The 26,335-nt window shown below is 43.9% G+C and overlaps 1 protein-coding gene across 1 annotated transcript in view; it reads right to left on the reverse strand.

Annotated features, from left to right (window-relative positions):
- adgrl3.1 (adhesion G protein-coupled receptor L3.1) overlaps positions 1-26,335 on the reverse strand; it is a 202,425-nt gene that overhangs the window by 140,410 nt on the left and 35,680 nt on the right. The window contains exon 3 of the mRNA XM_061244330.1: positions 6,428-6,641. Coding sequence (XP_061100314.1) covers positions 6,428-6,641 — 214 coding nt within the window. The remainder of the gene's footprint in view (positions 1-6,427; positions 6,642-26,335) is intronic.

Raw genomic sequence — 26,335 nt, forward strand, 5'->3', positions numbered from 1 at the left:
AAGTCTAAAAAGGTAGTCCTGTGTCAAGGGGCAAAAACGCGATGTAATGCACAGGCAATATGGCTTGGATCCAGAGAGGCAATTTTATTGTACAGTGCCCTTGATTGAGCACCTTCAGCTTCGGCTGAACAAACTCACAACATGTAAGACTGCTTTTTTTTTTTTTTTCCCAGATCATATGCCCCTGATAACAGTGTTGGTAAGACATACAGCTAATGGGAAGGGCAAATCTTGCATCCATGCAAGGGTCATGCAGTCCATTATCTGCGAGAAACCCCAAAAACGCTCAGAACTGAAAAATGTGTCAAAATCCATAACGCGCCACGGAAAGGCCAGACTGCTGACACAAATGCAGAAAATCATTTCCACAATTTAAAATCAAGCGCTCGCAGGTTGCCTCTCTATCTGACCTGCCCCGCTCCCACCACCTCCGCCCCCACCCCTGGGATTTATCAATCAGCCACACGCTGGAAGCCCCCGCAAATATTTTCCAAGGAGGAATTTCAGGAGTTAGTGCTAATCGCTAGCGAGGTGCTCTGCACCGGGACCTGCTGTCTGAGAGCTGAAAGGTTAGACTGCCCGCGCAAATTTACAGCACCTAATTGGCCAAATGGAAAGGCAGCAGGTTCTTATCAGTTGCTGGGGGGGGGGGGGGGTGAGACAGAGAGGGAGGGGGGAATAATAAATGGGCAGTGATGTCATCCAGTGAGGCTATAAAAAGAAGAAGGAAAAATATGCCTTTGTTTAAGTGCTCTCAGAATTGGTGGGGCCGCTATATAATAGGGAAAGCAGATACTTGTGGGCACAGAGGGGAACTGGGCTTAAATTCCAGGAGTAATCTTTAAACACGGCAACCATTTATTGGACAGTCTGCGGGGGGGAAAGGCTATTTTCCAAAGTGCCGGGGACGGCGCGGTCTAAGAGGTTTTCTGCATATTGTGTTCTTCTTTCATATCGTCCCATTATCCTCACCGAGTCTCAGCTCTCCATTTCCTTGGATGCATCAAGCAGCTTTTATATAAAAAAAATATGCGATGAAACACGCTTTTACCGTTTCTTTCCTTCACAATAACAGCAATACAGCACTGTCTGCTCATCACCCAGCTCCCTGGCACAGCAGGGCACATACACATCACTTATATGCAGACTGGGTACCAGTGCAGAGTCAAAACTTTCAGAGGAAAACAGTATTCGGCACTTACCGGCCGTTTACTGCAGCCTCTTGCATAAGCTTTTCCGCTTTACCGCCACATATGCCTTACACTAGCAGCCAAAACATAGAGCAGTTAAAATACATCTGATTTGGGGGAATCAGGTTACTTTGTGTAATTTGCCCAATAATAAGAAAAGCAACGTAATAGGGATAAGATGGCTGAGATAGAATAGTCACCGTACACACAGGAATTAGAGAGAAGCAGCACTACCCATGGGCTATGTCAGTAAGAATCAACATAATGATTCTAATGGTGGTTGGTGGAAGCAATCTGGCTGTACTTACAAGATCCCAGTGGGTATTACCAGTAAGTAGGCAAAATGTATCCACCAATCGCCATTGCTGTTGTTGACCTGGATGTCACCAACGTACCCCACGATTGGTGGAGCACCCCTCCCCATCCGAGTAAGGTGAAATCATGGCCATCTTATCCCAATTATATCATCCTCGGCAGCCATCAAGGAAGAGAACCAAGGATCCCAGTAATGAATATAAACATCCGATTTAATCATTCGTTTTTGTTTTAAACCCAAATACCGCAGAGCATCTGCCATGCATGCTTCAGGGCGAGCAAATGTCACCGTTTGTCCAGTACGATGTGAGAGGGACCGTCTGCAGGAGTGCCTCCATCCTGCAGTCCCCTATGTGGAGCGCTGATGACATAATTCAGAGAATAAGAGCTTTCCTCCGGGTCTCTGAAGACCTTTTCAAAGGAAGGGGAAAAAAAGGTTCTCTCAAAGGATATTCAAATCAGAAAAAAAAAAAAAAAGACGTGTAGAACAGTTCTGCCTGTCCCTTCTACCTGAGGACCCACACAATCCCGTGGAGGATAAATGCCAGCAAAAAGAAAAAGAGAAAAATAAGATTTATTTCGGGGGATTTTCTTCTGCGTTACTTCGTATGTTTCCTGTGCATCAGCCCTACTTGAAAGTTTTCAAGGCTGAGCAAGTCTTTTATTATTTCTGTTTATTTCTTTATTATTTATTTTTCTGACATGATTCAATATTCAGCCTTACAGGCTCAAAGCCCAAGTAGCACAGATTCTGTAGTCAGAAAAAATGTGAGCTTCATCTGAAAAAATCATTTTGGTTTACATAAGCAATCAATTCAAACGCTTCGCAAATAGCTGATGCTTTTCTCCGTGATAAACACATTGCAAATGTTAATGGGGAAAAGAGCTTTATTGCCCATTGTAATCAGCTTTTAAGAGGGTGACATTTGAGGGTTCATAGTAACATGTTCAACTGATCCTGAATGAGAGCTCATCCAACTTGTGAACCAAAATAATATTCCCGCCTCGCTCATTCATGTATATTTCATTTTGGTTATATAACACAATAAACTTGCCATGAGCTAAAGTAAAAGGTTATGTAACTAATTCCTGCCATCCTGTCCATCTGTGATTCCCTGATATTATTTTAGCTTGGATATTCTCTAAGGTTGCTGGTCAGCCATTTTTGTAGTCCTGGAGATGAACTCCCGGGCCCTGTTTCATGAAGCATGTACTGCAGTTCATGCCTGTCACACAACAGGAATGGACCGACAGGACTAAATCTGGAATCCACCAAAATCTGGAACATGGACTGAGTTAAAAGAACTGTTCCAGGTTTTACACAGTGCAGTTATCCAGCGTACTCAGTAATCTTGATTTTTGATACAAGCCCTTGATCAGTAATCACTATTGGCATGCATCACGGCTCAGCTGTGGGTCCATTCGTGTTTACTTTGTGTCAAATTCGCATGATTCTTCTCAGGCTACCCATCAACATGAGTCACACCTCACAGGTTTCAGTGGTTAAGGTAAATGACTGGGACACGCAAGGTCGGTGGTTTGATCCCCGGTGTAGCCACAATAAGATCCGCACAGCCGTTGGGCCCTTGAGCAAGGCCCTTAACCCTGCATTGCTCCCGGGGAGGATTGTCTCCTGATAAGACCGTCTACCAAATGCCATTAATTTAAAATGTATTGTAATAATATTTATATTGGAAATATACGTTTAAAATAGATTTACCTGCTAAACATTGCCTTCAAAATGTCATTCTGCTCATTTAATTCCCCTCATAATCTATGTTTTTGCTAAATACTGTTTAAACAGTTGTGCTGTGCTTCATCTTCAGTTCATCCTGCCCCAGTCCCAGCACCTAACGGCAGACTACTGGCAACATACGAAGCCTTCTGCTGCTCCTCACACAGCTTACATGTTCTTTATAAATGGTAAAATCCGAAAGTAGGTCACAGATCTGGCACCGAGTGAATGTGACAGAAAAGCACACACCACATAAATCGCATGTGAAGTGTGGAGAATTGTGCTTCCCGCACCACGACGAACAGGAGAATTGTTCATGTGGAATATGACTATTTGTTTACCATAAAACGGGGAGAAACAATCTGTTTCTTAGTCGCTTTTCAGTAGTAATTACATAAGAGTCTTAATTTAGACACACACACGCACGCACACACACACATCTCAAAACCCAGAGCTCTTGAAACACTGGGAACCGTCTCAAGAGCTCTTTCTCCCAAACTGGTTATCTTTTTTCCCAAGAAAGGGTGTCTATGAGTCAGTTAGACAATAGAAGACTCTTAACTAGATAAGGCGGATGAGACTAACTGATGAGAGAAAGTTCTAGAAGGATATGGGGAAGTGAGGCTTTTCATTCCCTGTGAACCATATCTCTTTCCAGGATTAATGCCAGCGGCAGGAAATGATATCAACCTTACTTCAGGTAGCGCGTGAAGCCTTTTGAGCTTTTTTTTGGTGATCTATGGCTTTGATATCAACAGCAATTACTGGCAATGAAAGCCTCGGTGCCCAGAGAGAGCGCAATACGAAGGCCAACGCAACGGCGGTGTGAAAAAAACACCAACTGCGTGCTGAACAGCAGTGTGCGGCACTAGCCCAAGACATTCACTCTGATGATTTCAGCTAATATCAACAAAAAAAATTACAATAATGAAATGTACAGTTGTCCACCACACACAAGGAGAAGCAGAAATGAATTATTCTTCTCTTGATTCATCTTTATTATAATGTGAGTTTTTCGAAGAATAATTCATTTCTGCCTCTCCGTGTGTGCGGTGGAGTTGTCTACAAGCACCTGTATAGCTGTGCACAGATTGTCATACGCGATTTGATACAATCATAATAATAATAATAATAATAATAATAATAATAATAATATTAATACTCAATTGACAATCTATGTATGCAGCAGCTCATTTCACTAATGCTGTTCAGGTTGAGTATCTTGCTCAGGGGGTACACCATCAGTGTCCCGTCAGGGAATCGATCGCACAGCCTGAGGTGTAAATGCAGGTCCGTCACCATCACGCTACACTGCCCCCTTAACCACCAGAAATACAATGTTTTATTCAATGAAAAAGAGATCAGAAATCCACTATTCAGAGTCATCCAATCATTATTCTTTTGCAGTCCGTTATTTGAAATGCATGACGTTCCCTACACTGACTGCCAGGAAGAAGAAAAGCCCTGATCATTCACTTCCTGTTTTTCCATTACACGCCCTCCCCTCGGTGTGCTGCTAACTTTTGTTGTGAACCGATTTTCTTTACAACATTCCGGAGAGCCGGAGGAAACATCAGGGAGCGCGGGGGCCAGTCGTTGGCACGCCGGTGGAAAGTTCTGCAAGTGGAAGGGCAGACATTTAAGGATGGCAGCTTCAGAGGGACCCAAGCTGCAGAGTGGTCTAGCTCTTTATCTCACTGCATTCCCTGGCAAAGCACTGTCAAAAGCGCCAGACCCAGCAGCAGTTGGGTTTTGGCGTAGAAGAGCAGACTGTACCCATTACCGTTCAGACAATCTGATGCCTCGCCTCTTTTCTCACAAGCTTATCTATGTGAGAATATATTCGCAGGGAGAAATAAGTTTGATGGTTTAAAGACACCAGTCATACTCCTTGTGGATTATGTGACACACTTAGCTATGCGTCTAGAATATCAATGTACTGACACAGAATACAAAAGGAAATCTTTTTTAAGATTCAGACGCAAATGCAAGCACAGCGCTTAAACTCGCAGAACAGCTGTGAACCTTGCTGTTTTTTTGTTTTTTTTTCCCAGTAATCATAATAATATTGCAATGTTATTTGTTATTTGTTATTTTTCAAACGAACATTGATTTCTATCAAATTAAATGAATGGTAGTGAATTATTTATGCCCGCAATTTTAGTCGAGTGATATTCGCCAGACAGTATTCTATTCAAGTGGTATTCTTGGCCTAGACATACCATTTCAAATCACACTGGGTGCTAATCATTTGCATTCATTTATCATATTTGTTTTATTCATCAGTAATAAAAAATAATCAAACACCAGGGCATCGAATGTATATTACAAACTAATCGGCAATTTTCTTAATTACTTACTATACACGTTTTCGTGCGTACTACTTATTTTTACAGTCATTTCCCACATATTTCAGTGTATACTTTGATCCCTTTGAAGAGTAGGTTCATGGGAATGTTTTCTCTAGTGTTCTAGAATGCCATTGCTTGCAGTTACCAGCAGTGATAATTACATCAACGTGAGAATGTTTAGTTTGTTCCGTTGGTAGATAAGCACATTCGAATCACATATTTGTGATCTCACACCATATAGGTGTAGCAGTCAGCCACAGAGCTCAGGCCTCCCAGGGCGGACCTGGCACCCCGGCAGAGGACCTCACTTCTGGCTCATGATCTTGTAGGCATGGGGCAGGTAGAGACTCACTTCTGGCTCATGATCTTGTAGGCATGGGGCAGGTAGAGACTCACCTCTGGCTCATGATCTTGTAGGCATGGGGCAGGTAGAGACTCACCTCTGGCTCATGATCTTGTAGGCATGGGGCAGGTAGAGACTCACCTCTGGCTCATGATCTTGTAGGCATGGGGCAGGTAGAGACTCACTTCTGGCTCATGATCTTGTAGGCATGGGGCAGGTAGAGACTCACCTCTGGCTCATGATCTTGTAGGCATGGGGCAGGTAGAGACTCACCTCTGGCTCAGGATCTTGTAGGCATGGGGCAGGTAGAGACTCACCTCTGGCTCATGATCTTGTAGGCATGGGGCAGGTAGAGACTCACCTCTGGCTCAGGATCTTGTAGGCATGGGGCAGGTAGAGACTCACCTCTGGCTCAGGATCTTGTAGGCATGGGGCAGGTAGAGACTCACCTCTGGCTCATGATCTTGTAGGCATGGGGCAGGTAGAGACTCACCTCTGGCTCATGATCTTGTAGGCGTCGGGCAGGTAGCAGCGCGTGTTGTCCATCTGGGCCGGGTCGGCGTCGCAGATCTTGTCGTCCGTGCGGCCGTAGTTGGCGCTCTCGATCATGATGACGTCGGTGCCGGGGCAGCGGAGCTCGATGGGGTAGCTCTCGCACGACAGCTCCCTGCGCACCACCGCCATGGGGATGGGGGCGCGGCTGAAGGCTGGGGGGGGGGGGGGGGGGGGAGAGACACACGCAAGATGTCAGCTAACTCACCAAATTATATACATTACATTACATTATTGGCATTTGGCATTATTCAGAGCGACGTACAGTTGATTAGACTAAGCAGGAGACAATCCTCCCCTGGAGCAATGCAGGGTTGCAGGGTTCTTATTGTGGCTACACCAGGATTAGAATCGCCGACCTTGCGTGCCCCAGTCATTTACCTTATCTATAGAGTAAGATAAAACATTTGAGTTATCTATAGTCAACTGAATAAACTTAAACTGACAGACCCTGGCTTGGCAGGTCTCTCACTACATTACCTTACGTATATATACGTCTCTCCCTTTCTTCCTCTCCCTCACTCACTCTCTCTCTCTCTCTCTCTCTCTCTCTCTCTCTCTCTCTCTCTCTCTCTCCATCCACAGTTGGGGATATCTCTCAACATGGCAACACAGGAGCACAGACTCGTGCCCAACACTTCCTGTTTTGATGCTTCCTCTGAGGCTCTCCTCCTGAGAGTCGAAGCTCTTTGGGCAGGCGTGTCCTCAGTCGCTTTTGCACTCGGTCATTTCAGGTCTTTTTTAAGCCACTAGCATTCACGTTTTCCAAATGGGGCGAAAAAAGTGAAATTGGTCCCATTCACAAATGGGCCCACTCAGGTGCACACAAGAGCTCAGCTGGAGATAAACATGCCGGAGAAAAGGGCGATCTAGGCCTGAGTCTTTCAGAGCACTCGCAGGGTGCACAAGAGGTCTGCTATTTCAGAAAAGAAATTCATCGAGCGGTTCTGAGGTATAACGCACCCAAATTTAGAATGTCCAATTTTGCAAACCATGTACAAGTGTTCCGCAGTCCAGTACACCCTGTGATGTCAGCGCGGGGGAGCTAAGGCAGCCAATGCTTCCCCTCTGAAACATGTGCTGCCTGCCAGCTGCTTCTATTCACACTACCGCCGCAAGCCGTGCATGCGCAGAGTAGGGGCGGAGGAGACCCAATCATACGCACATGCAGGGAGCAAGCCACAGGAACCAGATACATGAATGGCATTTGGCAGACGCTATTATCCAGAGCGACGTACAGTTGATTAGACTAAGCGGGAGACAATCCTCCCCTGGGAGCAATGCAGGGTTAAGGGCCTTGCTCAAGGGCCCAACGGCTGTGCGGATCTTATTGCGGCTACACTGGGGACCGAACCACCGACCTTGCGGGTCCCAGTCATGTACCTTAACCGCTACGCTACAGGCCGCCCCAGATGGCCAACAGGGCTAGCTCAGGCAATGACCACTACGATCCCTGCTGACTGAATCCCACCTGTATTCCTGTTTGGTGACGCAAAGCCCATTCTGTGCACAGCCCGTGGCACTCAGTGTTCTACAGAGTGAGTTTGGCATGCCTGTTCATGTTTAAAAAGAAGACCTGTGTGCTTTTATTATGGAGATCTATATTATAGATTTCTTTCAAAATGTTTCATAAAATGCAGATTGCAGTATGTCCTAGGGCATTGAAAAGCAATACATATGATTATAAATCACTAATCAGGTCAAGAATATATCTCAGGGAAATGGAAAAAGCTATTTCTTATTTATATAATTGTAAGATGTAATAAAAAAAATTCTGTAATAAATGCAGACATATTTCACTCGATAGGGCTCAACAGTTTTTACTGAAACATCCACCAAAACATTTAAGCCACAGGCCAATCGGGTGCCGCAGTCTAGGTTACACCCTCCCAGTCATTTCACATGCATTGCATGCGGCTCGCACTCATGCATTAAATTAAATAATACGTAGCGTAAAAGATGGTGGATGCAGCGATGCGAACGCATCTGCAGATCTCTAGGTGTGAAAGAGCTCGGATGCTACAGCGCAAGCCCCGGGATCACAGTCTGTGAAATGTAACCATGGCAACATCACCCCCCTTCGCCGGCGGTGATGTCATCCCGCCGGGGCGCGGAGGAGCGCGGCGACGGAACTCCACTCTACCCCCCGACGGCGAGCCCAAGGAATTCTGGGAGATTAATTGCGGCGGTGTGTTGCTCAGCGATGGCCGAAGCCTCGCTGGGTCCAGCGGTTATCGCCCAGACGCGCACGCACGGAGACGGCCTGCGAAGCACTCCGTAAACGATCATACATCTCAATGATACCCTGTCCTTCATTACAGATAAAACCGACAGGCGATGACATTCAGAAGTTATCATTAATGTAAATACGAGGGGCGGGAGTAAAAAGAGGGCGACCAGGCACACGGTCTCTCCACCGTTAATCGCCCGGGACATGAAGCCGCTTCTGCGTGAAGGGTCTGGTGACGGCGGTCGGAGATTTCGCCGTGCGGTCGACGTGTCGGGAGAAGGTGCCGTTGGAATGTGAAACGCCGTTGGATTGTGAAACGCGCAGAGAACTGCGTTTTCGGGCCTGCGGGGGGAATGTGGTGCGGGAGCAGGGCTGCATATTAAACAGCGATCACGGGCGGGGATATTCACGCCCCCTGGTAGGTTTAAAATAATGACACACGCTGGCATTTTCACTGCCCACGCGAATGTATCATCAGCAGCTTCCAATCAACGAGAGTTTCCCCCCCTGGACTGGCTTACAGATGGATGCGTACACATAAATACGCTGGAATACTATGTGCAAATTACATTCCAGTATAATGCATTGGAACATTATTATTATTATTATTGTTATTATTATTATCATTATTATTATTATTGTTACTACTATTATTATGACATTTGGGAGAGGAGATGACCCCTGCCAGAAAAAGATGTAAATACAATGCCATGACAACATGAAAACTCCACGGGGCCTCCTTAGGCTGAATTAGGTTCCCTTCCCTTCCCTACAGTATCACCGTACAACAGCGAGCATCGGTCATTACCAACATTCATTAAGAAGGATGTATGAAGTTCAGAATGGCCCCATCTTCACATTACACTGGCTAATTTTCCTCGTGATTGACTCTCTCTGGCGAATAGGAAGAACTGAGCTGCCAATGCATATTACAGATGATCAGGTACATAAAACAGCCAATAAATCCGGGAATCATTCGCTGTTTTTGAGCTTCAAAGATGGACGTGCATTCTGTGCAGAAGCCACACACGTCTCTACTGTGACTGGCCAACTCCCAATCCCCCCATATCCTCACAGAACGAAGAAGAAATGTTAACGTAATTTCAATTTTAAACAATGTCTAAATCCACAATGCAAAATTGGCAAATGGACACAGAAATGGATAAAAGTTTATGTAGAGTGGACTGATGAATAGATACATTTGCAAATTACATTCCAATATAATAAATTGCTACATCATTATTATTATTATTGTTAGTATTATTAGTTATGACATCTGGGAGAGGAGAACACCCCAGCCAGACAAAAGAAAATGTAATCTGTCTGTGCTACACATTGAACGAGCAAATTTGGCATATAATTAAAAATAAAAAGAACAAAAATGTTTACCCTAGAAGGAATAAACAGAGCATGAATATACACACTGCGTACAACAGAGTTTGAACAACTGAGACACAAGACATCTGGTCTAACCACAGTGACGTCTGAACTTACAAGAACAATTAAACCAAACAAAGGAATGGGTAATTTTTCTTCAACAAACAACACTTCTCTGAACAGAACCAGAGTCATGAACGCCAGTCGTTCTTGTGTACAAAGCACCACATGAAAACGCTGCAAAAAGTTAAAAGCCAAGCCCACTGCCATTCCACATAACGGAAGCCATTTTCTTTCCCAATAGGGCTGCATTTACAGTGTCTCCAAGCCAACGTGTCCATCAGGTATAATTAATTGATTGCCATCGAAAGACAAATCGACACCCACATCGCCCACAGCGGGGGCAGAGAGTGTGCAGAGGAACGGTTGGAGCAGTCCTCCAGCATCTTAAGGGGGAACCATGGTAACTGCCCTTAAAACATGTCCATTTTCTTTTGTTTGCCAGGGCACAGAGGAGAGGGGAAAATGTCTGGAATTATTTTATTTTTTTCCAATAACTGCGGATGGGAGTAAGGATCCCTGCGTTTTTTGGGTCTAACTGTATTCTTCCAGCATGATGTCCTTTGGCTTCCCATCGACCATCTGATCTACTGTTCAGAGCTTGAAATACTCACACTCAGATTTCACTGTGACCACGGAGCTGAGAGCAGGAGATCTGGAAGGGGTTTGCTGTTTAACCCCCGGAGAAGTGCACTTTCCTAGGCCAACCACACGCTCTGAGACTGGACTTGTGCCGTTACACTGCAAAACTGTTCCAAATTGTCCAACAGACAATGTCTAGTCAAATAACAGTCTAATAAGAGTGACATATTAATTTGATTGGATACACATTTGGAAATACCGTACGTTTTTTAAATCTGACAGAGCAACATGAACGCCCATTTAGGGAGGGAGAAAGTTGCCATTTTGATCCGTGCCTACTTGGTTTGACACACATCTTAACATCCTGGCATCAAAACAACATATTTGTCTGGAGGGAATAAATGTGAAATAATACGTGCTCTGCTGCCAGTTTCGCCACAAGTCATGTCCTTGGCAATTAGTCAAGTACGCCAAAATATGTAGAAGAATGAAAACATACCCAGAGGAATCTGGAATCTTATGTCAAATTTTAAACTGAAGTTTTCTCCAAAAACGCTCCCAAATGTCTGTCCATTTCCTTGGGTTCATAAGAAGACTGTGCAGTTTCAGCAAGAATGCCAATATTCATTTAGTATTTTACAGATTATACAACCGGCTCACTAATTGAAATATGTACTTGCGCATTCATTTTCTCATTATTTTACACTTGTGAGGATCTAATTAACTGCAAGCAAGCAATGAGCTTTTTAACTGGGTGCAAATGGAAATATCACAACTTACTGGTCATGTTAATTTGGCATGAAAGACCAAAGTGACATCACAACTACACACACGCACACGCACACGCGCACGCGCACACACACACACACACACACACACACACACACACACACACACACAGAGTCTGGTAAACAGTTGCAGAGCTGACAGTGTGTAACGTCAGTGGGGCTTTGTTCAGCCACTGTCAGGTTGACACGGTTTGGCCACCCTCCTCCTTTCCTCCTTTGGAAAGGGATCACTATTGGAGCACCAGAGTGCTTCAGGGGTGTCTTGTCCCAAACTAACACCCAGGCCTGGCTGCCCCACACATAGCCTCTTAAGCTGGCATTACTCAACACACACTCAGGGTTTAACTGAGGAGAAGCACAAACTAGGCTGCTCTTATTTTCTACATTCCAAAGCAACCTTTTAGAGATCAGCAGAGTAGACAAAAGAAAAATGTCAGCTTTACTATATAACAATCTCCGTGTAGAAAATATGCATGGATCTAAGTTTGGCCTTTGACCTCACACAATTACTGGTGAATCGCATGGAAAGAGCTGCCTCTGAGTACGTAAATATCTAACATCTTTTGAGACAGAGAGGAAACATTAATCTGTCCATCACCATCAACTTACCTTCTAATGCTCCAAGGCTTATAATATTACATTATTGCTTTTGTGATTTAGGATTGATTATCATCACATCTAATCAATATTGTGTGGGTCATGGGATTGGAGTGTCTTTTGTTCCGGCAACAGGACTGACTGATACAATGATACAACTATAATTTTTCATTTGTTTTTTAATGTATTTATTGTTCTGTGGAAACATGGTGTTATCACAGGCCTGATTTCACTAATTAGCTGATTATCTGAACCAAGAAGGTTAAATGATTATGAAAATGATATGGAGTTGAGTTGCACTGCAGACACTGCAGGTCGTGGAGTTGAGTAGCGCTGCAGACACTGCAGGACGTGGAGTTGAGTAGCACTGCAGACACTGCAGGACGTGGAGTTGAGTAGCACTGCAGACACTGCAGGACGTGGAGTTGAGTAGCACTGCAGACACTGCAGGACGTGGAGTTGAGTAGCACTGCAGACACTGCAGGACGTGGAGTTGAGTAGCGCTGCAGACACTGCAGGACGTGGAGTTGAGTAGCACTGCAGACACTGCAGGACGTGGAGTTGAGTAGCACTGCAGACACTGCAGGACGTGGAGTTGAGTAGCACTGCAGACACTGCAGGACGTGGAGTTGAGTTGCACTGCAGACACTGCAGGACGTGGAGTTGAGTAGCGCTGCAGACACTGCAGGACGTGGAGTTGAGTAGCACTGCAGACACTGCAGGACGTGGAGTTGAGTAGCGCTGCAGACACTGCAGGACGTGGAGTTGAGTAGCACTGCAGACACTGCAGGACGTGGAGTTGAGTAGCACTGCAGACACTGCAGGACCTGGAGTTGAGTAGCACTGCAGACACTGCAGGACGTGGAGTTGAGTAGCACTGCAGACACTGCAGGACGTGGAGTTGAGTAGCACTGCAGACACTGCAGGACGTGGAGTTGAGTAGCACTGCAGACACTGCAGGACGTGGAGTTGAGTAGCACTGCTGTAGTCTGTCTGTCAGAGGAAGCACTTCAGCCTCAAAGAGGAGGCATTTAGAGGAAGCACCTATCTGTACTCTGTGTCGTGGATTTTGTATTAAGGGTCATGATTTCATATCAAGGGTCACAAAGGAAAGAAAAACCACAAAAAGCAGGATGAAGAAGCATTCAGCGGCTGTGGAAAATTCCACCAGAGTGAAAGGGGGAATACATCTCTGAAAGGGGAAATAAATTACTGAAACCACCTTTTCTGCATTAAGATATGCGCTGTGGTGGTGAGTTACTGTGACATAAAAAAAGAAGCACTTAAATATGTATTTATTTTGGAAATCCGAAGCACTTGTGAGGATTGCAGCTTCTCACATCACCTGGATTATTGTGTCATACGTCAGTGATGTGATCAGATGGAATTTGCCTCATAACTCGCAACACCCAGTTCCTCTGCTTGCTGTATCGTGTACTTTTAAATACACAAATGACTGTGTACTATATCACGGACAGGCAGCCCTAGTCCCCCAGTGCCAGAGATGCTTCTGTTTTTTTCCCCCTATCTGAATCCTCAAGAGTATAATTGGTCTGACTATAAAGCTCACTGGAAAGTGACAGTTTATTATTAAGGAAACCATTCTGCAGAACAGAACTGCACAAACATGATTTTCATATTGGCCTACTGCTAGCAGTATTATCCTTATTTGATTAAGTGTGATTGTCAGTACTGCAGCTACAGGCAGTATGCAGGCAGTATGCAGGCCCTAATTATTAACCCTTTGGTTTTTTTGGAATGAAAACAGTACCTCCATCAAACTAGTTTTTTTGGACCACACTGACAAACCAATTTTAGAAAGTACAAAGACAGGGATGAATACTATTCTTGGCTGAATGAGAGTGATATTTTTGGAATGTATTCAACACTCCTGACTGGATTAATGAATCAGTGACAACAGAGTGAATCATATCCAGATGTAAATGGCGGTGCGGATGGCCTGAATGGCCCTGGTCTCATCATTAGTGCTTTTGTGCCCTACTGTAATTATGTAACTGCTAGTTTCATAATTGTGTACATGTCTGCGCTGGTGTTGTTTTAGGGGTTAGGAGAGAGTTTTTGGAAGGCCCGTCGAGTGATAAAATGACCACCCGGCCCAGTGAACACACCTCAATCAGCGGAGTTGGAATCCGATCCAAACTCCCAGCGGACCGAGCAGAAACACAGCGCTGCAGTTCTGCACTGGCTCCTGACAAAAGGCCCATACCATAAAAGCAAATCCCATACACAGTATTTATTGTGCTAATTATCCTCACTCTGTTCGAGGTCATTCCAGCAGTAGATACATCAGTGTCAGGGCTCACCAGCAACTGACCTCAGTTCCCCAACCATTATAAAGTTAGCTTTCTTCACGAGCGGCCATTACACCTTAACGCACCGCCACGCACCCCCCCCACCCCTTTCCCCCTTTTCAACAGTAGCCCCCAGGTTGTTTCACATTCCTTATGAGGTAGACCCCCCCCCCCCCCCCACCCACCCCCCCAATATTAGCTCCTTTGAAAGGGGATCCCCTTCAAGTCCAGCGACGGCACTGAGGCCAGTGCTCATTGGCTCCCCAGGGGAGGCACACCTGAATGTCCTTCTCCGTCGATACAGTCGGTCTTTTGTGGCCCTATCAGGCCGTGACCCCTACAGAACCCAGGCTACCGAGCGTGAGTGGATTCCTGGGCCTCCCCCTGTGGACTGCAGGGGGAAAAGCTTCTCACCGCCGCCCCCCCGGTCGAGGTGCAGCGGAGGCCAATCGCTGTTTTTTTGTTTTGCTTTTAGGAGAGCAGCATTAAACAGGAAGACTGATTTATGCTCGTTTGTAGCATAAACCAAAGCGAATGCTGTTTATGTTGTGAACATTATATCTTGTGACATGTTTATGCACAGTGATCAGAACTCTGATGGGATACCGCGTATGTAAAGTATACAAAATATAAAAGCCAGTCAGAACTGAGAATCAATCCAAGCAAAGGTATGTTTATGAACAATTCAATGTAAAGCACTCCATGTAAAATAATATAACATATTTTCAAACAAAATTATTTTCACTTTAGAAAATGTATACTTTGACTTAATGACTTAATTTGTCTCCTAAAATGTATGTTATTACCATCCAATCTATGCTTGAGAGGCACATGGTTTTTTTTGGGGTTTTTTCAGGTTGCCCACATTCATAAATTCTGGAAATGGTTTACAGAATCTGTTCTTCACTCACGCATGTTTATGTATGCTTCTCACCAAGGTTCAAATACAGTGTGGAACAAATCTGGAAGAACTATAGTCTATTTCTCAGTCACACCTTTTCAAAACTATTTGTCATCGTCTGCAGGGAAAATATTAATCATAGTCCTGAACAAAACAGGATCTTTCACAGCTTTCAGCCATTGTGCATTATAAAGTGAATACTGTATATTTATGTGCTAATTTCAATTCAGTTTCAATTAACAACATCTGTTTGCGACAATTTTGGACAAAAGCAATTTCTGATATTTTCACACCCATGAGGAAATGTGTCACATACTTCAATGGTGGCAATTTTACTATTTTAAGTTGTGAATATGTTTTCTTAACTAAGTGTGATTTTTTTTTTTTCTTCTATTTTTTGTGTTGCAAATCCCTACAGGACTTTCCAACAAAATGTAATTTAACATTCATTCATTTTATTTACCAGATAATGCTCGAACATGCTTGGATATTTGCTTTAAATAATAAATTATATTTAAAAATACAAGCTTCAACAGTATCACAGAGAATAAGCTGGTCATATTAATTTTTCCCGAAAGAGATTTTTTTCCAAGTTTTTTTAAGTTTTTTTTTTTTTTTTTGCCAATTAATAAGGAGATGAAGCACGTGGAATGTTTTCTCGAAGGAGGTGGACATTCTTTCAACAGAGGCTTTCTTGTGTGAATGGCCGTATTGAATTCCCACTGCCACACTGGGACTCATCTCAAGTGCCCCCATTCCCCTCCGTAACGCGCGGGGCTGAAAGGCTAATTCTCCCCGGCCCCTTTGATCCCTCTCTGGGTCTAGACACCTACGTTACACTCATCCCCCATTGATCTGCGACGTTTCCTCCGTCGGTCCTGTGCTTCTCACGGAGCGAAGCCTCGCATTTCAATAGTTCCTATTTTACTTTTGTACGAAACAAAGTCATTATAACGTCACAATTAATAGAGCAGGAGAAAGGGCTGGCTAAAAGGCTGAATAACGAGCAAGCCTTTATTTATTTTTCAGAGGAAGCGCAGCTGGCTGTGAACCTGTTGACAGGACTCCATTACTGCGGTGACTCGGTCCCCAAAGGGCCTCTCCTGTCCTGGCCCTTCACTGCAGAGCCAGGCTGATTAACAGATTCAGAGCCTAACTGGGTCCCCAGCACTCAGCATTAATCCCTCATTTCAGCTATCGGCTCAAGCCCCTCAGAGGTCTGGGCTCGGCTATTTCTGTCTGATTTGGGGATACCTACAGCCTCATTAGTTGTGTGTGTGCAAGCGATGTATGCGCGTGTATTTTTGCATCTGTGTGCGTGTTTGTACTGGTGTACGTGCGGGGGGGTATATTCTTTAGTTACACACTAATGGCCATTCCAATAAAATAAGAAAATATTCAGAGCCTGTATAAAAAAAATTAAATAAATTCAATAAATTTTGGGTGATTACACTGATTTCATACTCCCTGAAAGAGGTATATGTTTGTAATATACACCGGAGGTCATTTTAAAGGGTCACCATATCTTTTTTTCATGCCCTTTTCTCCTTTTCTCCCAATGTGGAAAGCCCGGTGGTCCATGTCTCTTCGGCTCGGTGCTGAGACCTACACTGCCAGGCACCGGCCCTCCTCCAAAACCCGTGTGGCCGCCGCCGGCTCCTTATCGCACTGTAGCACGCCAGCCTACGTCACGACCACAGCAGGTCCGCACGACACGCACACCTGCAGGCCGCTCATCCATTACATTACATTACATTACATTACATTACATTACATTATGGGCATTGGGCAGGCGCTCTTATCCAGAGCGACGTACAGTTGATTTAGACTAAGCAGGAGACAATCCTCCCCTGGAGCGATGCAGGGTTAAGGGCCTTGCTCAAGGGCCCAACGGCTGTGCGGATCTTATTGTGGCTACACCCGGGGGATCGAACCGCCGACCTTGCGGGTCCCAGTCTTGTACTTTAACCACTACGCTACAGGCCACCCAATCCACCAGCAAGGGTCACTAGCGGGCAGATACGCTCCTGAGTAGTGCTCCTGGGTCTCATTCCGCCCCTCTAATCAGATGATTTAAACCTGGGATACCAGGTGAGTTAGCTCTGTGACCAATCAGCGGTGTTAATCGCTCAGTTAACTCTAGGCTATAGGGGGAAACGGTTAACTGAACCGGAGTTTTAAACGTCTACAAAAAATAACAATAATAATGAGCAATAACCACTTTATTTTTTTCTTAAGCTGAAACGGTAAACTCAGTTTAATTTCATACATGCGCTTTCACCAGTCGATTGAAAGACAGAAAGATCCTCGCTGCCTTTCAGCCTGTTTACATTTCAAATGAACACTCACCAAGCTAGTCCTAGCGAGCAATCTTTGGCTATTTCAGGGGGTTAAGAATGCAAACGCAGCAGGGAACTGAATGCTGCAGTATTATAGTAATCAAAGAATGTATGTATTTAAATCTGTAGCTGTGCTTCACTTATGGCTTATTGTATGGTGTATTGTATGGTGTTTCTTAAGGTTCACTGAGGAATGTTTATTCATTGACAAGCAAATTCAAACTCCCGGCAAACTGAACTGAATGTAGCTTTCAGCTACGTTCAGTTTTTTGAGCTTACAAACGCAAAGAATTTTAACCAATGCATTTTTTTTAAAGACACATGATCGGCCAGCATGCCTAGACTTCAACTACAGACTGCTGGACATCTGTCAATCTTTAATTTGGCCATTAGGCTATTATCTCACTTTTTTGTCATTACGTCGACATTTAAATGAAACCATTTAAGATGGCCCAAAATAAAGTTTGAAAATGCAATTCCATTTTTGTCAGTATGCTACTCCAGTTTTTTTTTCCCCATAAATAAAGATGGTAAACACGATTTGTGTTCTGCAGGGCTGCTGGCCACCAATAACACTGTTTCCTTAACAGATACCAGACCATAGAGCCCATCCATGCACTAGAACTGTGCCTTAACAGATACCAGACCATAGAGCCCATCCATGCACTAGAACTGTGCCTTAACAGATACCGGACCATAGAGCCCAACCATGCACTAGAACAGTGACTTAGCCTATAACAGACCATGAAGCCCAACCACGCACTAGAATGGTGTCTTAACAGATGCCAGACCATAGAGCCCAGTCATGCACTAGAACAGTCCAATAACTGTTGGGAGGCTCATCCACTTAGGGCCTGTTCTAGTGTGTAGATGGGGTCTATGGTGTGATATCTGTCAAGACTTAACAGACCATAGACTAAAGAGCCCATCCCTCTAGAACTGTGCCAAGATGAGCCATCCAGCAACCCAAAAGGTTTCCTGTAATAAGTACAAAGCAGTAAGTACAAAATAATAATTGTGTACAAACTATGGATAATCCCTGAGCTACCCTTAAGTGCCCAAAGTTCCCTTTAAACTTTAAACTAATCAACAGGGCTCACAGGGCTACCGACATAAAATGAAACCACGAAACAGACCGAATCCAAGCATTCACAAAGTCAACAGGCCGTACGCCACGCACTTAAAGTACGAACGGGGAATAGGAACCGCCTGACTCAGCAGAAGGAACTGTGTCAATGATACGAAATGGAGTGGCTCCGCATTTCGACGGGATAACGACGTGCGAAGCGCCGGTCGGCTGCAGAGGAGGTATTTGCATAAGAAGAAGGTTTTTTTTGGGTCTGTAATCATGCACGCCATTAGGGGCGCTCCCCATCTGGCCGGGACCCGGCTGAATGGGAGGCCGCCGAAAAATGTGCGCACGGCGAGCGCAGGCAGGAAGGGCTTCACGCTTTTTCTCTAGTTTTGCACTTATTTTTAAAAGTCATTATCCATTGTGAATGGCAAGCGGGGCACTGCGAGGAAATTAATGCCTCAGATTACTTGGAACAGTTTTTATATTGCATTTTATTCTTATAGCCAGAATCACTTTGACACACTAAAATATTTGGCGCTTGGCTTTCGCCGAAATGCTGACTGTCAGTTCCTTCATATCAGTTTCCTGAATATATAATGTAGGAAAAGTCAATAGCCTCCAGGCCTTTTGCACCAGTAATTTAGGCGTTGAAGAGTCATTCTGTAATATTTATGATATCCCGCGGCTGTTGGTCTCGACACGCATTGTGTCACCTGATGCAAACTAACATCGAGACGCCTTGACCTCTTGTCAATATCCGTCCTCATTAAGCACCACTCGTGCTCCAATGCGTAACTTTAAATTGCGCCTTTCAACACCTCAAATGATGCAATTTAGGCCCGGCGTTAATTCATCCGTTTATAAGATATACACGCCCTTCAGGACAGCGATAAAACTGCAGCGTGTTTAACCTGTTTCCAAAAGCCTGGCCGCTTAATGTTGCTGTCATTTGATTCAATGGCTTTGACAGCATTTTGGCAATCTAAGACAAGGAAGATGGCAGTGGCCAGCCATTCGGGCCATTTTCTGTCTTCCTGTGGGTTGAAAGGAGTTATTGATTTTTCTATCTGGGTTAAAAAAAAATAAAGGGTACAAAAAAAATAAACGGAACAAAGAAGTCTCACCGTTTCTGTCCAAATCTATCTGGCGGGGGCGTACGGGAAATGGCAATATCTCAAGTTAAATCCTGAACTAAAAATGCGACAGAGCGATATGCCAGAAACATTTACATTTTCAGCAATTTGGAACAGGATCTTATCCAGAGCAAAGGCAGCTGGTTGTTTCCTGATGCAATTACGGTTCAGCACCTTGATCAAGGATACGACATCAGCACTGGATCTAGGAATCCAGACGGCAACACTGTAGCTGCAAGCCCAGTTCGCTTAACTGCTATGCTACTCTGCCACCTGTAGACCACAAATTAAACGATTAGGGTTCAGTATATCCAGGAAAGGTTCTCAGTGAATAAAAATAACAGTGCAAAAAAAGATGGCTGCATCCCAATTTAAAAAAGGAACAACATTGGGCAGATATGATTATATCTGAAAAATAAATGCTGACAGCTGAGGCAGACATGTTTTTAAGGTTCCTCCTGGCAGGTAAGAAAAAGAAAAAAAAAGACTTCTCATTTTACCTCCGCTTGGAGAACAATTCAGCACAGAAATGGGCAATGTTTCCACGGCGGTAAAGCAGAATGGTTTTACTTTATCTCTGTCAGACATCTGATTGTTGCTTATGGCTCAACCCATCAGTCTTCGGCTGTGCTTGCTACACTTTATCAAAACAAAAGACTGCCACCCGATGTTTATTAGCACCCCCCGTGAAGACCGGGAAGCGCAGCAAAGAGCACGATCCTCACAGGCCCGGTCAGCTGAGAGATGACCACAATACAACCGTTAGCCAGTGTGCCTGGCTTTGAGTGTGTGTGTGTGTGTGTGTGTGTGTGTGTGTGTGTGTGTGTGAGTGTGTGTGTGTGTCTGTGTGTCTGTGAGTGTGTGTGTGTGTGTGTGTGTGTGTGTGTGAGTATCTGTGTGTGTGTGTGTGTGTGTGTGTGTGAGAGTGTGTGTGAGAGTGTGTGTGTGTGTGTGTGTGTGTGTGAGTATCTGTGTGTGTGTGTGTGAATGTGTGTGTGTGTGTGTGTGTGTGTGTGTGTGTGAGTGTGTGTGTGTGTGTATGTGTGTGTGTAAGAGTGTGTGTGTGTGTGTGTGAGAGTGTGTGTGTGTGTGTGTGAGAGTGTGTGTGTGTGAGTGTGTGTGTGTGTGTCTGTGTGTCTGTGTGTCTGTGTGTGTGTGTGTTATGCAGAAGGGACCATTCAGTAAGAATGTATTGTATCCAATCAATGTTTTTCACATCAAATGTGGTCGCAGAAATGAAATATAGATATATTTATTTTTTATATATATATTTTTTTTATTACCACACAAACCATTGGTTGATGTTGAAAAAAGAACTCTGTAGACAGGCAACCTTATTGTGAATCAGACCAATGTCAAAGCTCATTCACTACAGGGGGAAAAGGTTGCTAATTGCAGCTGACCCACAGGGACTGCATTGTGAGGGTTTTTTTTGTCTGCACAAAAGGACTGTTTCAAATGTCTAACTAAATAAAACTGTCTAGAATCCCCCCCCCCACACCCCCCTCCCCGACTGAGGAACCTCAAGTGTACTTTAAAAGCATGTGTATCCTATTTTGAATAAGGCATTTGAGTTCATAGCATCTACCTAATCTGTAATAACACAGCAAATAAACAGAGCTGAACGGCGGAGGGGCCATTTTTAATGGCGAGTTTAGGAATATTGGCTTGGTACACGGTTTCACTGAGGCTGGCCGTCCGCTGAATGCATCCGCCAGCCATACGGAAGTGTTTATGTCTCGAACATCACAGGAGTTTCCCGCTACGCTCCAGTGCGTGAGCTAATCCACATTATTACACTGGGCATACGGACCAAGCCTCAGCTTAGGAACACAACTGAAGTCAATCTGAGACTTACAACGCACAATCCATTCCAGCAACGCAGCGGAAATATGCACGCTACGGGATTTCAGCACTTAATAAATCCTATTAATAATAATATCACCGAGTGTGTGATGTCAAACATAAGAAAAGGCCAGTAAATGGTCATGTGACCTGAAGGTGAGGTGGTGGGGCTTTTGAAAAAAAATAGAGAAAAAGAGCTGTACTCAATTCTTTCTTCAACCCGCAACATACTGTTTATAATTTTCTTTTTCTTTTTTTGTTTGTTTTGTTTTGTTGATCCTAATACCACTTAACTGGACTCTTGGCAGAAGCTGGTATGAATGTGTCCTTTTGTTTTTGTGGTAATTGTGCATGTCAATTTGTGCCATGGATTTAATAAATGATACTCTGTATAATGAATTTGAAGTTTTTCTGTAAAAAAAAAAAGGTAGTATGCTTTAAAAAGTAAGCTCTGGGGATAAGGTTCATTTGGGTGACCCAAGAACAACATGCCACATAAATTGTACTTGGCAGGCTCCTTTGAAACACTTTGGATCACCAACCAAACTCTTTCTCTCGGTTTTATTTTCTCACAGTGGGAACCAAAGAGCCACCCGTATCTTCTCGGTAAGCAGAAAAGCACAATTTTTATTTTTTGAAATGTGTGAACTGACGGCTTCCTGGTTATTAAAAAAATCCAACAACCTATGTTCAGAAAATCGAAGCTTAACTTAACTGAAGAGCTGGTATTCAACGAATGGCTTCCAGGTAAATATCACCCTGAAGCAGAGCACCCATTGAAAATGGATATAAATTGAAAGACCTCTTCAGACAGTGTCCTGCAGAGACCATAAAGGACAAAGCGTATAGTTTCTGTAGACTTACTACATTACACATAGTGAACTCACTTTGTCTAAGGTTAAATGTGCCATTTTGACAGACCCAATAATATACTCCAATCTGTCAGGCTATAGGCAGCCTCCACGGACATTATGACTTTTCAGATGTAAAACACTCTGCTTTCCCCTTGTATGTTTCTTAATGTACAGTGGGTATTTTATATATGAAGTGATTAACATACAAATAATTTAATTAATAAATTACGTAATTATTGCTTTATTAAGATCTTGCATTCACCGGTTGCCCAGGCTGTATAGACTTAGAGACTGAAATAAACAATGATCATCTAAAATACAGAGAACAGAATGTATGGGGATAGAAGGTAAAAAGAGACAAGTAATACGGATGATAAATGTTCAAGTATATATTACATTATAGTAATATGCTAACTATGTAAAAATGTAAGATAATTCAACATTAAAGTTTCCTATTTTGTTTTGTTTGCTATCCTTCATGCAGTAGGTTTAATCATTTTCTCCTTAATATTCCAGCTTATTATGCGCAGTATATGGATACACAATGAGGAAGATCATGTCCATGAATTCACTAATGCAGTATTTATTTACTGTATTTAGTAAGTCGTAGCAGCACTGAAACATAACTTGCAACTTCAAAACTGGAAGAACACAGAGGTTTCTATGTTTTTCCACAGGGAGCATGTGTGTAGCTTCCAGCAAATTGTAAAATAGACTTAGCCTTCAAAGGTCCACGGCTCGCTAAAATGAACCCAGATTGATGGAGGGGTGGAGGTGAGGGCTCAGCGATTTGTCTTTTCGCATAGGACAGGACATGTTAACCAGACATTTACAACCTCAAACACGGCTCCAGGCGTGATGTAATCCCTGCCTTGGGCCAGAACTAGGGGAGTATCTGTCTGGGGCAAATTCTCACAGACAGGGCTGGGGTAGTTGGGTGGGCGGGGGGTGGGAGGGGGGTCATCCATTATCCTTATAATCCTTCATAACATTAACTCAAACATACCCAAATGACTCAAAGAATCAATGTTCTTTCCTTTGCATGTTTCTCAAAAATGGCATGCATTTGTATTTTACATTACATTAATGGCATTTGGCGGACACCCTTATCCAGAGTGACGTACAGTTGATTAGACTAAGCAGGAGACAATAGTCCCCTGGAACAATGCAGGGTTAAGGGCCTTGCTCAAGGGCCTAACCACAGACCTTGGGGGTCCCTGTCATGTACCTTAACCACTACGCTACAGGCCGCCCACTATATGATGTTGCATGATGCATTCACAGTGTAAACAGTCTCTAGGTATTAACAGACAGAGTAAAACATTACTGGAGTCCTTAAATTAGAGATTTAAGGATTCCAGTAAGGATTCCATTTAAGGGCTCTAGTTTTATGTGACTACTTTTGGTCAATGAACCGTCAACTATTCAGAGGAAAAGTAAGTGCACAGGGTTTGCTCCAGTTTTCTACTTTTACCTGAAGATTAATCACAATATGAAATGCAAGGCTCAGCTTCTGTCTGCATGCCAGCCAGATGCATTATCCTTTTTCAACGATGTTACTGTTGCCACTCACAATGCATACACACTGTATGTAGTAAATGTAACTTTCATGCATTCATAGACATTAGACACACTACACTGACTGGCACAGCATACAGATTTGTGTATTCAGGACAAACTGGTGGGACATGGGGATTAAAGTTAAAGTCACTTGCATTACTAAGTGAACGGTTTCCTTTATAATTAACGGTAGATTGTTATAAGACTGACATCAATCTCAGTGATTAGATCAGAGCTGACTACTCAGACTACTGGCATGGAGAAAGCGTCGCAAGCAGAAAATCAGGAACTTTTATCGAGGTTTAATCTCCAATCTGCCAGCACACAACGAAAATCGCCTTTGCTGCAATGATGGAGATATCAAAAGCCCTCGACAAGACAGAAAAAACATCTCCTTGTTCAAGCCTGGAAGACACTGGTTTTCCCCAACCACTCTCTGGCTGGGTACGGATCCAACCACGTCAAGCCGAGAAGGGTCTACGTGATAGAATGGCTTCCTTGCTGTCACATCCAGTCTACAGTACAGGGATTCACGTCATTCTGATCCATTTGATTTAGAAATACTCCCTGGCTCCAGAGATCAAATATTTGAATAATGCAACCGCACTTCCTCCCCAAAGCACTGTGCAGAACTCCAGATCTTTCTGGGTAAATAACAACGGCGAGCGTTTCACAACCGGATATTCAGGCAGGAATTCAGTAATCTTATGCACAATATAGCCTTTTATGCACAATCATACCTATATTACTACTGTTCTTAACGTAGCAAATATAGCCAAGCTAACATTAAGTAGCCAAGAAGTGAATTTCCAAAGAAGTCCGAAGAACTTCCTAAATCACATGGCAAAAATGATTGCGTGTTTGGTGGGCCATCCCAGAGGGACACAAACCACGCTACTAAAATTAATGTGCATTTGGTGGGGTGTCCCACAGAGACACAAACCATGCTACTAAAATGAATGTGCATTTGGTGGGCTGTCCCAAAGAGACCCAAACCGTGGTGAGCTTCAGCCGGAGTGAGATCAGCCCTGACAGCAGGCGCCACACCCAGCCCATTTCTCATTTAGTCAGTGTCCCCACACAAAGACTGATGGGAACTGTAAAGGCCTGGCAGTCAATCACAATGTTTTTGCATATTTGACATGCTTGATTCATTTCCTTGTGTGGGTGCATTCATCGAGCTGCAGGGGTAATTAAAACCATTTGCTTAATTAATTGAGTGTGCTATATAAATAATTTTGGGCGCATAGCACCTTGAAAGCTATTCTTTTCAACACCTCAGACACTTCTGCTGTCATTGGCAAAATAACACTCGCAAAACAGACAACCGATTCGCTTGTGTCTGTCGATTTGGTTTATTGACAACTGACATCGAGAGAAGAACGGTATTATCTAAAGAACTGTGGATTCCTGTCCCATCTAGATTAACCTTTTTTGATTTTATTGTTTTTTGTGTTTTTTTTACACTTCAGGAAGGCATTGAACCTGAAATGATGAAGTAAAAACACAGCTGTGCAAATATACCGGGGAATGTTTCAGACAATACAACTGTGTCCACTGTAAGGCACATTGGACAAGAAACAGCCCAAACAATTTTGGCTGTGGCTACAAAGTTCAATCTTGCAGATAACCTCTATTTCACACTAACAATAACAAAACCAGGAATTCTGTTTTAATAACAACCACATGTGCAGGATTATCAAACTCACATTTGAGCCAAACAGGTTCCTCGGGCGTTGGAGGTGTAAAAGACTAAGACCTTGGATTAAAGTTTTAATTGACATTTTGTTGGCGCAGTTTGAGTGGATGAATTAAATATGAGGATACGAGGCGGGAAAGGACAACCTTCCAACCTCGTTTAATACATTAGCAGAAAATGATGTCATGTTGTGTAGCCTCCCCTCCCCCGGGGTGACTGTCATTCTGTAGGAACCAGCTGCTCCGAATGACCTCCATCCGCGGAAAGCTGGCACAACGGCACGGGAATCTGTCATGGGCGCGGAATAAAACACGGGGCCGCCACGGCAAACGTTTACAGCTTGGGAGTAAAGAAATGCATGGCGTTCATTACGTTCATATCTTTCCCTGTCCACCGGGTTCCTGTACCCAGGTAGCCTTTACATCACCATGGCCGCGTAGAGGCAACGGCTACATGTCATCGATGCCGGCACAGCGAATATTTACAGCTCGGAGTAC

The sequence above is a fragment of the Conger conger genome, chromosome 6 (assembly GCF_963514075.1).
Source record: "Conger conger chromosome 6, fConCon1.1, whole genome shotgun sequence".
NCBI lineage: Eukaryota > Metazoa > Chordata > Actinopteri > Anguilliformes > Congridae > Conger > Conger conger.